The sequence below is a fragment of the Tuber melanosporum genome, assembly GCF_000151645.1.
Source record: "Tuber melanosporum whole genome shotgun sequence assembly, scaffold_1, strain Mel28".
NCBI lineage: Eukaryota > Fungi > Ascomycota > Pezizomycetes > Pezizales > Tuberaceae > Tuber > Tuber melanosporum.
The window spans coordinates 2233652-2247281 of record NW_003298755.1 but is presented as its reverse complement, the minus strand read 5'-3'; the positions used below and the strand labels follow the sequence as shown (position 1 = coordinate 2247281).

The window sequence follows — 13630 nt, the reverse complement described above, 5'->3', positions numbered from 1 at the left end:
AACCATAATCGCTAGTTTTTCTTCTTCACTCCCTAATCGATCAGGGGGTAATGTGATTTGTACTTAACTAAAAAAGTTGTCTTTTCTCCTACATTTCTTTACATTTCTTTTGTCTGATCCCGAGGGCGAAGTAATGGAATGGAGACCATCCTGATTCCTATTGCTGCCCTCTTGTTTTTGCTGGCTGACTAGGGGCGGATCTTCCACGTTGATATTCTGCTCTACTCTTATTTTATCTTTTTTCTTTCTTTTTTCTTTCTTTTTTCTTTCTCTTGCTCCTGCTGTCTTTTGTAAAGTATTGGCGTTTGGGGAGTGGAATACATACTATTTTCTTGAGAATATTATTATGTTACGGATGCTTGCGTGTGCGACCGATTGATCGATTGATTAATCGATTGATTGAGGTAGGTGGATTCAGGCACTGGTATACATATACCAAACAAGATGTAGCATTGCACCGTAGTAGACTGGCTGCAAGGGATCCGCAGAACCGGAAAGGGAACTTAAGGAAGGTCCTCGAGCACGACGCATAGGAACCAGCCCTCCATGTGATATAGGGACCCGCGGCGCTATTACCGTAAAACCGGAGACACCGTCACATATTATCACTCGTGGATACTCCGGGTGTATGTGTTGTGAGAATACTGGATAGAACGATGATACGAGATATAAAGAAGTGATCGATTTCTTGAGAAACTTGAATGCTTAACACTTCCAAAGGGAAGAGCTGAAGACCCTGACTATCTACTGTTTTGGAGCAAGGCAAATAGCTTGAGCGAACAATAACAATAATAGAGAAAAGAGGTGTGCGAGAAAGGCAAGGAGGTGTCTTCAATAGTCTAGGATGTCTAGATGCGCCATCAGGTTTAATGCAAGGAGAAAGTATCAGTAGTAGGAGTAAGACTGCAGTAGTGCGAGAAGTATGTTTCAACAGTATGGGTTGGAGCAGGTAGTATCATACCGGCACGGTTCTAAGCACGGTAGGGGGGCGCTCCTACACTTGCAGGCTATTAAAGGAGGACCCGGGCGGGGCAGGGGGCATTGCTACTTATTATATTGAAATTCCAATCTCCAACATCGGCAACCAACACTAGGCATATCGGACCGACCCTGCCCAAACTGGGGATTGTGAAGTCCGCATCACCACCTGATACCCTGAGCTGGTATGCAGTCGATTGAGGTGTATATAGATAGTGCTGTCCCGCGGTTGCAAAAATAGCCACTCCCTATGTAAAAGAGGGTAAGTGACGATGAGCTCTTTCGGGGCACTGTGCATAAACTGCGGAAGTCGGAACACAAATTGAACCACCAACCCAACATTCCTATTTCCACGTTTGGGCCGATACCACGAACGACAAAATCTAAGAAATTCCGGAGATTGAACCCGGCAGAGTGGCAAGCCACAAAATTCCCCAGGCGGAGGTCAACGACGCCACTAGACGCAAACACAATTCCCGGACAAAAGAGACAGAAAGGACCGGAAGGGATCGTGTGGGTAGTGCTTACATCATCCTTTGCGCTCTTGGCTAGGGATTAGCTGAGAACAGCCATGTGGAAGAGCCTTCCAAATGATTCTTCTAAAGAACATCCAACCCAGTGGTCGGGGAACCACTGGACAGGGGTTACCGGAGGAGGTTTGGATACGGATGCATCCTCGCTGGCACCCTTGAGGGAGAAATACCTTCATGTGTCCGGAACGGTGGTAGCCATCTCCCTGAGGGCTTTCGGAGCTGATAGTAATGTGGTGATTCCAGGTCGGAATGCCTAGCTGTGTATGGCTCTCCTATCCACAATTTTCAATCCCCGGTCCTAGATCCATGGTAAATCCACAACATATCCACGCGTCGAAATTCATCATTAGCGAAAAATACCTTGTCCTCCTCTCCCAATATCCAAACCAGAGAAGTCCCCAAAAACTCCCTACAAAGGTCAATTCCACAATCTGGAAACCAGCAGGACAATATTTGCAGCGGGGAGTCGGGATAGCGATATATCCCTGTCGATCCCTCTATGGGCACCTTCCCTTACAAGTGTCGAATCTAAATGGTGCACTTGAGTATTGTATCCCTGCACATCTCTAGCTGTTGGGGGGAGTTTGGAGTTGAGCGCAAGGCGCTGACTCAGCTTTCCTACTATACCCCCTCCCCCTTCAAGTATGATGGAAATAATTGAAGCTATAGTACCGTGTGGGTTCGGGGGATCCCGAGGGAGTACCCGTAGCAGCCGTACCAACCCTAACATTCGATAGCCCCTTAACATTTTTTGAACCCAAAAAATTTAGTGACCCCGTGTCGGAATTTCCGATTACGGATACCGTAGGTGCGTGCTCAAGTCGCTCATGAGCCATGACCTGCAACCCAATATCCCCCATCTATGCAAAACAGAATTCATCACCCCCGATCCCACTAAAGTTAGCCAAGTATCAATAGAAACAAAAGGTGAAACACAAACCTATATCAAATTACAAACCCGAACTGCTACCCGTGGGGGTATTAGCGAAAAAAACTCCAAATAAAAATAAAAATAAAAATAAAAGACGCACAGAATTGTGCATGTGCATCTGGTTGTGGAAACTGCTAATGAGAAAGCAGAAAGAAAGGTGGAGAGAAGCTCCTTTACATAGACGGGCCGGTCAGAAAAGTCAACACTCCCCATGGGGCGGGGGTATAGGGTTAAGAGTCAAGAAAGGAGTTAAGGGTTCTGGGCTAAAAATCAACCTCGGGTTCGTTTGACCTTGGGATTGGACGAAGTGGAACTTCATGCGGCATCACTCGAGGATGAGGATAAGGGCAGAAGGAAGAAAGATCTCAAGTTGGATGAACAGACCATCACAAATCTATCCCATCATGCTTTCAGATAAAGCGGACAGCGCAATAAAAATTAATATACTTATATTTTGTTTTACGGAAGCCTCGAGACCGTGTACGACACAAGCAATAGGATTCCTTCAATACCCCCCCCCCGACGAGACAAGAATTCCTCCTTTCCCCTCCACCCCACGACACCAACCGCGCGTATCTCGGCACAGGCAGTGAATAAAAGGGATATAAAAGAGTACGGCGATCACCATACCAACGACTCAAGACAACGCCATCTCAAATACTTATGATACCGGTCGTGCGCAGGGCGGAAAACCGGGTCGGGTTTGCTGGATGCGATCCCGACCGGCGCTGGGTTTCTATATGGTGGGGTATCGAGAGCGGGGGGGGGGATACAAGGAAAAAGCGGGGTATCATGCGCGGCAGTAACAACTCCGTGTGGCGTATGATATGTGTGATATCGTAGTCGATACAGCGAGCTATTATATTGTAGTATATCTAGGGTTTTGGGTGCAGATTACGCCGGGTGGTAACGAATTATGCTACCGGATACGGTGCAAGGGCTTGTATGACAATACCAGGCCAGTTAGTACAGTCAGCTGTCAGCATTGTATGTCTTATTCCAAAAAATTGGCATTTTTGTCAGTCAGTTGTATTTGTCCTTAACTTTTGAACCCGTCAGCACCATCTGATCTTACATCAATTATACCTACATCGTAACTGTTAAGGATATCAGAGTTTTTAGTTTTAGGTGTTATCTCATACTCAGAGCTCAGAAGAATGATCTGAGTGCACTTGGTAAAGTTAGCCTATCGCTAACGGAAATGCAGGAATTGAAATAAGTTCTTTGATAAAATCTGAAAAAATAAGATTTTGTCCCATCCTATTTTGTGTCGGTATGGATTGTCCCAAGTATATTTACCTAAAAAAGTGTCAGCAATTCATGTCTGTACTAACTGGTCTGGGTGGTACAGTAATAATATTATGATAATATTATGATAGAAATTACGGCGATAGACATACAGGACTTGCCTGAGAGAGCAGGGGAGAGGGGGGGACTTGGTTGCCATCATACACCAGGAAAGCTAGGATAGGGCGGAGAGAGGAGTGATATTATGTGAACGCGATTGCTAGTTTGGGTATCATAGCCGGGCGGGCACCTTTTCTGTCCTGTTCGCGGCGGGCCCTGCACAAGCACACTGCGGAAGATAGGAATTTCGAAACTGTAAATCTGGAAATTATGACTGGTATTTGTTTTATAGGACAATAATGATAGAAAAATGGCACAGCAGAAAGCGTCGAAACCCCCCGAAGCCGGTATACAATATACAAGCTGATCCACCCAAAGAAGTACAGCAAATTTATCCACTCTCATGCCTTCTTCGCTTTGGGACGTGCTTGAGCTTTCCCCTTCCCCTTGCCCGCCCCGCCGTCTCCAGTCAATGCATCAACACTAACATCGCTAGCCCTCCACATATACCACATGAACAAACTTCTATAAGGTTTAAACCCTTCTGACAGGCGGAGCATATCCGTCTCGCTCATATACTTCCATTTCCCCTTCCCACCAGACTTCAACTTCGCCACGTCCTTTCCAAAGTGTGCCGCCATACCCCTCTGTATGCCCAAATCCCCCGTGGAAAAAACATCCATTCGCTTCAGCCCGAACATCAGGAACATCTCAGCAGACCAATTCCCGATGCCGCGGACCCTTGTCAGTCTCTCGATGACCTCTGCATCCGGCGCCGTAGAGAGGACTTCCGGCGAGAGTGTGCCGTCGATGAAGTGCTCCGCAAGAGAAACCACATACTCAGCTTTTCTCCCAGAGAGGCCAGCGGATCGTAGTTTATCGTTCGGACATGCTACAACCATTTCCGGCGTTGGGAAGAAGGGCTGCGGACACGTGGGGGTTGGAGCGAAGAGGGCTATGAAGCGGGTTTTGATTGTGCGGGCGGCGGCACCCGAGACCTGTTGCGAGATTATTCCGCTCACAAGGCTTTGGAAGGGGTCGGCGAGTTCTGCTAAGCCCTCTGCCGAGAATATCCCGCAGTGGTGGGATTCGATAAGCCACTTTAGGCTTGGGTCCACGGAGAGAAGATGTGCGGTTGCTTGGCCGAGGATAGTGTTTGTTGTGGCGGGTGCATGTTGTTTGATGGGTAGGACAGCGGTGCTGTTTGCCCGAGGGGCGATTAACGGTGCGTTGGTGCCGTGCGGCGACGCAGGTCTCTCTTTCGCTACCCCTGCAACGGGCAGTTGTGTCGACTTCTTAGTTGAAACGGGCTTCTTGCCACCAGCTGAAGATGACTTGGTCCGCTTCGTAACGCCAGCCTTGGAAGCGCTCAGCACCTTTGCGATGGCGCCGTTCGTTTTTGAGCGTGTAGTGGCGACCATTGGAACGGATATTTTTATCAGGCTTGGAAAGTCCGGCGATGATGGTTGAGGGGGCAACTTACCGTAGCTTTAGAAGAGCTGGGGACAGTTGGGTACCGGTACGGGTATGATGAGGATTCCCAAAGAAAGAGAAAGGAGGCCGCGCCAAGCTTGTGGGGTCCGTTGACTCGAGGCCAGGTCCCCAGGCCGGGATGATTCAGACACAACGCGTTGCACCGCATCCAGTCCCATGAGGGTGTGGTTTGAGCTCGACCCAGTAAGATCGTTCGTGGAGCCTGCCTGTCGATGAATAACTAATTATTTTAAGATCTCATGAGAATATTGGCGATAAATAAACTCTAAAGTGCAAGGGGCAGTTGTTTGAGCTTCGAGAACCTGAGCCTGGGAATTCAGTTCGGTAGTCTAACCGTTGGGGAGGAGGACAAGAGGTGCGAGGGGGATAAGCGTGGACAAAGACCGGTAAGCGCTCTACTCGTACCATGCCATGTACGAGTAGGGTACCGTACAGTAATACCCCATCGTATCTGGAGCCCCCGGCAGGAAATCGTCTCACGGCAACCACCAGAATAGCAAGGGAAGCCGTCCAGCTTTGTCATATTGGTCAACCTCACAGTTTATTACTCGCCTCGCGATTTCAATCTCTCCGAAAGCCACCCACCCCAACAAAACGCCACCATCCTTTGCACGGTATGGCAGCTGCTGTCCCCCCAAAAGCACATTTACCATAGGATTTGGCCTCGAGAGAACTGGTGGGAAACCTTAAGAAGTATGACGGCGGGTCGAGTTTGTCCAAAATTTACGGTAGGTGGGGAACATTGGGCTTCTTCAGGAACCTTTCTTGCCACGCCGTAGCTCTATTTATTTTCGTCTTTTTTCCTTGAGGCGATACCGGTATGATACCTGATGCCAACACGTTAGGTTACCTGTACGAGTACTGTACTCGTACTCGAGATACATACCCACGGTCTTTCTTTCCGTTCTTTTTCTTCGGGTCTTTTTGGTGGTACAAGCGACAGGGCGAATTTGTGTGCGTGATAATTGGCGCTCGCGAACCCTGTCATTGTGCCTTTGTATCGGTACCGGCACCGCTGATAAGGCTTTCCCGCATCGCGCCCCACCGTCATGAAGCGTAGATTGAGATCTGGCTTGCAACTTGACTAGTGGCTCAGCCTGGCAGCTACCGGTAATGGATTCTCACATGCCGCTTTAAAGTGCATCGGGATATTTGTAGACTACGAGCACCGTGTCATACCGGTAACAAGTTTACTTGGCTTCATCATCCCTCGTTCAAAACTCGTAGACTAGACTGTACTTGAGCTGGTACAGTACTGTACTCGAGTAGCTAAAATTCGGATTTCTGTACCCCGGGAAAAGCTGTCGTCATAATTGGTCCCCAGGATTGTGGAACCTCTCGGGGAACAACACCAGAAATCTTTGCCAGACTAAGGTTCGGACTGGACACGAAGAAGGGTACCGGTATCCAACTATTGCTTCTACGTCGATACAAGGTAATTACGTCGCCTCGTGAGCCCTTAGAGCGGGCTTAATTTGCCAATTGATTGCCGACAAGTAGATGGTCCTTGGAAATGGTCGTCGTACTCAAGCACTGTGGCTTCTCATGGGAGAAGGAAGAAAAATATGTTGCTCAAGTTCTGCCTATCGACATGAATGGCTAGGTTTTCGTGGGGGTGCCGCAATCCGACACGCTCATTGCTTGTTTTCCGATGGGGAGAAGACCACCTGAGGGCGAACCAGAAGAGAGGAGACGCGTCATTTGTTTTCTAGCCTACCAGTAGGACAACCACCAAGCACTGGAACCATACCGGTACTTGTGCCGACAGTATGCAACCCACCAGGCCCGGGTGCGACGCTGGTACAGTACTATACTCGAGTAGTGTTTTCTCCAGAATGGTATTATTCTGAAACGAGCGGTCAATTGGATCCCAGCGTATCAAACAAGCTGTACTGTACTGTACGGTACGAGTACTGACTGTATCGAGACAAATAGAGCGACAATGAGAGAACGAGAGATCCTTTGGTCTGGCAGGTGGCAACATCAAGTGCTGCCATCGGCCCGCCTGGGTTTGGGGCAAGGGATATTAAAAATTCCTTGTGACAGTCGGGGCCCCCTTGCGCCAAGGACAGCTGGATGGATAAACAATCTTGTGGGTGCTCGAGTGCCAAGGATAGGAAAAAAAAAAGCCGTCTTGTAACCTCGACTGCGCTTCCTGGCGATACAAGGGGACTTTGAGGCTCCCTGCTTTCCGTTATCGGGTTGGGAAGGCAGAACAAATGAGGGATTGGGGAAATTCGAGACGGATCTCTTCGTCCTTGAGCTGGTTGTTGTGGAAACGAAAGAAATTTGGGGGGGGGGGTGTAAGGATCAGTGGTATGAACCGACGGGTCGTTTTCAGGAATGATCACCACCGGTATGATATTTTCTCGATAAGGGTAAGGATTGGGCAAAGCCTGGAACTGCTCCTGCAGATCTCTGCGAGTGGTGTGTCTCCAATCGTGAGTTAGGGAACCTGTTCCTGTTACGGCACTGGCACAGCAAGCGAGTGCTAACCATTGACGATGCTGCACTGGTGAGTGGTGGGAAAAGGGCTTGCGTTTTTGGTTGTACTCGTACAGACAGGTTGTCAGTAAAAATGGGAAAGCTACCGGTATTTACTTACTTGTATTTCCCCTGATCCCACATACCGGTAATAATTGCCTGCACTCATTGGAGAGGCAAGAGTTCTGCGTTCCTATTTTCACGGATGCGCCCGAGTACAGTACAGGGATTGGGGATATACGGCACTGTGATCGAGCCCCCGCTGTTTCGGGTTGTACGAGTACTGTATGATATGCTTCCCCTTTCGACATCATCTCATGGCGGCTCTGATCCATCCGCTTTGGATTCTCGAAACATATCCGAAGGAGAGCTCCTGAGGTTCACTGTTTGCGACAACAAACAGCCGCGGCGATATGCGTTCTGATGCGATACGCTACCTTTGGCTGGAGGAGGGATCGCATGCGTGTCTAGTGCTTTCAAAAATGTTGTGCTGCGGAATACCCAGAGCTGCCAGATGTAGGAGTTGTCATCATCCTCATAGACATTCGCTTTCTCGTTGTGGCGCCCTTCACTTGACGAAGGCTTGGTGGGTGTAGCGCATATTCACCCCTTCTCTCATTGATGATGGCAATATCGTGAGAACTCAACGTGTTTACAGGTATGACACCTTCAATCAGCCTCCATCCCGTGGTATCATGTTCTGCCACGGGCCACTCCGTTTGTAGGGTTGTTTATGGCCGTGTTCACCAGCCTATCCCAATATGATGCCAATGTTTACTTTTATTTGCCCTGCCGTGTCCGACAACAATAACACTGTCTGCAATAGAATGAAAAGTCTGGGGTACAAGCACGAAGAATGATATGAAGGAAACGGCGGCAGCGGGCAAAAGACCTTTGGGTATGTAGAGATTAAATACTATGCTCGGGTACGAGTGCATGTACAAGTAGTTGAGTACAGTCAGTATAGATACTCGAGTAGGTGGAAATAACGGTCCTTCCAATAATAAACCCCTTAACTTACGTCTTTCCGGGCGCAGAGCATTCCACCCCTTAGCCACACAAATGATGGTTGCAGCAGCTTTTATCATACACCACCACACACCACGCCTGCCTCGGTCCTAGCGCTTTGCCATAGAAAAGTCTACCCCTGGCAGCAAAATCTAACGGTGTGTGCCCACCAAGACCGCCGTCGCACCTGCTGCTTCCGCTGCTAGCGTCGGATCAGGTAATGCTGCGTGTCTCATCTTTCCCACATCCTTTTCTCTCCCGCGTTCCTCCCTTTTCCTCCGCCCAGAAATCCCTTTCCTTCTTTCCTTCCCTCTTTTCTTCCCCGTGTTGCCGCTTTCTATTCAACACAAGACTTCTTCCCTTTCATCGTCTTTTCCGCTTCTATCCTCTTCCCCTTCCCTCTTCTGCCCATCTCTTGCTTCTTTTTCACCAGTCTCTCGTTCATCCAGCCACTCGAAACCCCCTCACCTTCGTTCATCAACTTCTCTCAGTTCGTTGAGCCGAGCGGTAGAGTAGTGTTTGTTTCTGAGTTCTCGCTGCTTTCTTACAACTTCATAATACCTACCATCGTCCTTCTACAACTCTCCTTACACAACCAAATATTAATACACACACAAGATGATCTCTCTGAGAAGATTCATCCTTGCGGCTGTGGCCGTTGCCGGAGCTGTCAATGGTTTGTCACACATCCACCATCCCCGCCCCTATCACGTTCACCATTTACCCATTGTTGCATTCCCCTTTCCCTTGGCCCTTGCTATCAATTCCATTCGATGAGCTCGGCTACAGAATATTTTAAAGATTGATTTCGTGCTGACTTTGTCCTTGTTAGCCCAATGTGACAAGAGTGTCGAGATCAAGAGCGATAGCGATGTTAGCGCCTTGAGTTCTTGCAACACTATCAAAGGGGATGTTACAATTGGAGAAGGTCTTACCACCTTGTCCTTGCCGAGCGTCCAGACAATTGAAGGAGATCTTACCATCAAGGGAGCCGTCGGATTGACTTCTGTTGATTGCCCTATGCTCAGACGGATTGAGGGTGATTTCGTTATGCAGGGCTTGACTGTCTTGTCTAGCTTGTCCATGCCTGAGTTGATCAAAGTTGGCACTATCTCGTGGACTACCCTTCCCGCTCTTTCCCAATTGACCTTCACCAAAGGGGTTACTGAGGCGTCGAGCGTCCTCATCACCGATACCAACCTCGGGAGCCTTACCGGTATTAGCTTGGTCACCGCAAAGACCTTTAATATTAACAACAACAAATACTTGAACGTTGTTGATGTTGCTTTGGGGAATGTTAGCGAGGCTCTCTCTGTCGAGTTCAACGGGAAATCACTCAACTGCTCCTTCCCTCGGCTCGTCTGGGCTACTAACATTACTATCCGTGAGGCTGGTCAAGTCTCTTTCCCCAAGCTCACCAATGTTAATAACTCTATTGCCTTCATCCAAAACAATTTTGAGTCTGTTTCCTTCCCCGAGTTGGAGAAGGTTGGCCAGTCATTTGCGTTCAACAGCAACACCAAGTTGACTAACGTCACTGCCAACGACCTCGAATCCGTCGGTGGTACCTTCCAATTTGCCAACAACACCAAATTCCAAAAACTCGATGGCTTCCGTTCCTTAAAAACTGTTGGTGGCTCCGTTGACTTGTCTGGTACCTTCACAAAGTAAGATTACCTTTTCTGCGTTTGATTGAATAACACTGACTTCTAAAAGCGCTACTCTTCCCGAGCTCGATGATGTCCGTGGTGGATTTAACCTTCAAACCACGGAGGAATTCAGCTGCGCTGAGTTCGACAAGAAGAAAAGCAGTGGAGTAATCAAAGGGGACGAGTACACCTGCAAGGGAAAGCTTAGCGAGGCCAAGTCCAGTGAGGGAGGTGCTTCAACCAGTGGTGGATCCGGTTCAGGAGGAAGTGGTGAGAAGAAGAATGCTGCCGCTGGACGCGCTGGTATCACCACTTTCGCCTTGATCGCCGTCGTTGCCGCCACTATGATCCTGTAAATTTATACTCCTGGATTTCTGGACTTTCTTTGAGGGGTTTTTTAGTGTTTGTCAATTACTACGAATGTTATCCTGGAGGGGTAAGGTCAGGGCTCACCAATTTTATTGTTAGTCTCCAAGATCCTCTTTACGGAGATTGGGGAAGCATGATGAGGCAATGAAGTTGATTGGTGTTCGTCTGCTAAAAAGGTTCCGGTTGCTTGCGTTTTTTTTTTTTTTTTTCTCTTTTTTTCTTTTTTTGCCTTGTCTTTACATTCATTTTCTCCAGTCACGGCGTTCAAGGCCGTCATCTGGAGGTATAAAGTGCGATGAATAACAGCATGTTATCTTCTGCTACTCAAAATACACGGTAATTGGGGCTTTCACTTCATTCAGTAACTATTCACTCGTATTTCCTTTTATTATATATATTTTTGTGGTGCATAGCTTGCTCTTGATGCTTCTTTTCTTTGCCCTTTTGTACCTTTTTTCCCTTCAAATCAAAGATACCTTGTGGTGATGAATTTTTTCCCCTTAGCTCTTGACCAAAACAATTTGTTACTGGCCAATTTACTGTGAAATGCTTGCAGCACTTTAAAATTCCAGACTTCGTTTGGTATGCCACCATTATAATAAAATTTTTTTTTTAAGAAAAAATAGCATTTTTCTCGACTTAAATCCAGATTCTGCTATAAATCGATCAAAGAATGGGGAAGTCCATGCCCGGATGGCCTACCATTCTGATCATCGCAATGAAAACCAAAATCCGGCAAGGGCCTGTGAATTGAGCTATGACCAAAAAGTACGATGTTAAGATATTTAAGCCCTTTTTGACATGTGTGATACCAATATAAGTATATTGTGATTTCCCCTGAAAGTGGCATTTATTCTAAAATGGAAAAATGCTATTTTCTAGAAATATTTGTGTTTGGCAGTGCCATATTTTTTTTCGCGATATTTTTTCCCACACATGTTTATCATATTAACAGGGTCAATGATAAAGAACTAGGCCTTAAGCTAACAAAACATATGATAATAGTTCATCTAACAGTATGATAATATTATGGTATCATACTCAAAACTTTCCCCTTATCAACCCTATACCTAAGATGACTTATAAATAAAAAAATATTGCACTTTAAAAAACATCACAATGTTTTTTGTATATTATCATAGTTCGCAAAAAAAAAAAAAAAAAAAAAAGCCATAAAAGTCAGAAAAATGATATCTTTCCAATGTGCTAAACAGGCCCTCAGTTTCTTTTCCGGTGGTTTGTTTTTTTAAGCATAATGTGGTGGATCCGGCCACAAGCACTGTATTGCCTCTACCACTGCTCGAGTACAATTATCTGGTGAAACTGGAGTAGTCAAATCCTCGAGCAAGTTACGGTAATGTGTGGGGCGGTGGCGGGTGAGAGTAAAACCTCTTCAGGAAACTCTTTCTCTTGAAAAAGTAAAAATTTGGTGGAAATAGTGTCTTGTGGTAAGTGTACGAGTATCATAAATTATCGTCAGGAACTCAACCCAACCCTATGGGGCAGCTTTCTTTGCGAATCTCGCTCGCTTACTTGAGCTTATTTGACTGCAGTGCCTCCTGTATTACTGGTTCTCGTATCTGCTCAAAACTTCCTCCAATACTCGACATTCGTCCATTATTATTATGAGGTAAGAAGCCTAATTTGACAGCTCCGCGATTGCCATGTCATGGAGATTAGACTGGCGTTAACGACTTGCCTCACAACTGGATCATCTTGGTGCAGCAGGTGGATGCTCGGTGCATCCGACAATTGCTGGGAGCACTGGAAGCTTGACTGTGGGGCCCAATGGTGCCATATTGGTTCCGTGGCCATCTCCTGCCGGTTCCGGCACTTGGAATTGAACGCAGTTAGGAAAGGTACCGCATGCTGCAGTCTCTACGAATTCTCGGACCACCATGAGACCTCTCTACTCGCAGCCTCGGCGCTGAAGGCTGCCCTTAATGGATGGATCATAAGGACCACCCAGCCATCTGCGGTTGACCCCCTGATTCTCCATTAAGCTGAACCAGGCTGAACATCGACGCACACAGCAAGCACCCATCTTGGCCTCTGGGATATGGTGTAGCGGAGATTCCTTACCGAGCCTATTCATGCAAGAAAATTGCAGCACGAACCGAGCGAATCAGGAAGCATTTGATCTCGTCGGTGGGGGGGATGGGAGAGAGAGGGTGACTTTTCTATGTACGGTGTTCTCTTCCTCGAGTCAGAATAGCCACATAAATCCGGGGAACTGTGGGAAGAGACGGCAAGATGGGGGGGAGAGGAAGATGATAAGTTAATCAAAGACATTTAGGGCTACGGTAGCTTTGCTGCTTGGCCCCTGCCTGCTCTTGTTCCACCATTGATCATCCCCAGGTCCGCATGCTCATCATTTCAGCCAGTGTGATCCGTGGGTTCGATTCCAAATTCTCGGTGTCTGTCAGATCATTGGCTTATGTGTCACTGCGGGAGATGACTTGGTTAGCTACCGCTTTCTGCCAGGTACGGACAAACACTCAAATACACACTAGAGACACTATCATACTACACCTCTACTATTATACCATAACTATACATAAAGTTTAATGTATATATGTATCTACCTCATCAAAGACATACCCCACCCCTCCTACACACACCCACACAATACACCCGCATCTACTCACTTGGACTATGGTTGTGCTTGCTTGCTCTGCTAACCTTCTAATTCACTAGCTTTACCCCCTCCCCTGGCCCTCACATGGACCACGAGGGTGATACTAGATATCCAACAAACCTCATGAAATACAGAATTTGCGCTTTTTTCTACACTTACTACCCTCCCCCCCCCTACACACACATACACACTTGCAGTT

General features: G+C 47.4%; 2 protein-coding genes; one reads left to right on the top strand and one right to left on the bottom strand.

Annotated features, from left to right (window-relative positions):
- Window positions 1-4049: 4049 nt before the first annotated feature.
- Window positions 4050-5646, bottom strand: GSTUM_00004008001 (uncharacterized protein). XM_002835169.2 has 1 exon: window positions 4050-5646. The coding sequence occupies exon 1, from the start codon at window positions 5208-5210 to the stop codon at window positions 4191-4193; it is 1020 nt and encodes a 339-aa protein (XP_002835215.1). The 5' UTR covers window positions 5211-5646; the 3' UTR covers window positions 4050-4190.
- Window positions 5647-9083: 3437 nt separating this feature from the next.
- GSTUM_00004007001 (uncharacterized protein) lies at window positions 9084-11296 on the top strand. XM_002835168.2 has 3 exons: window positions 9084-9451; window positions 9608-10442; window positions 10492-11296. Exons 1-3 carry the CDS (start codon window positions 9394-9396, stop codon window positions 10778-10780), a joined length of 1182 nt encoding a protein of 393 aa, XP_002835214.1. The 5' UTR covers window positions 9084-9393; the 3' UTR covers window positions 10781-11296.
- The last annotated feature ends 2334 nt before the right edge of the window (window positions 11297-13630 follow it).

What these genes read in the sequence shown, in the direction of transcription:
- GSTUM_00004008001 (XM_002835169.2), bottom strand. Translation starts at nt 5,210, where the DNA reads ATGGTCGCCACTACACGCTCAAAAACGAACGGCGCCATCGCAAAGGTG.
- GSTUM_00004007001 (XM_002835168.2), top strand. Translation starts at nt 9,394, where the DNA reads ATGATCTCTCTGAGAAGATTCATCCTTGCGGCTGTGGCCGTTGCCGGA. An exon ending in CGTTGCCGGAGCTGTCAATG is followed by an intron (nt 9,452 to 9,607) that starts GTTTGTCACACA and finishes TGTCCTTGTTAG; the next exon opens with CCCAATGTGACAAGAGTGTC. An exon ending in TTGTCTGGTACCTTCACAAA is followed by an intron (nt 10,443 to 10,491) that starts GTAAGATTACCT and finishes GACTTCTAAAAG; the next exon opens with CGCTACTCTTCCCGAGCTCG.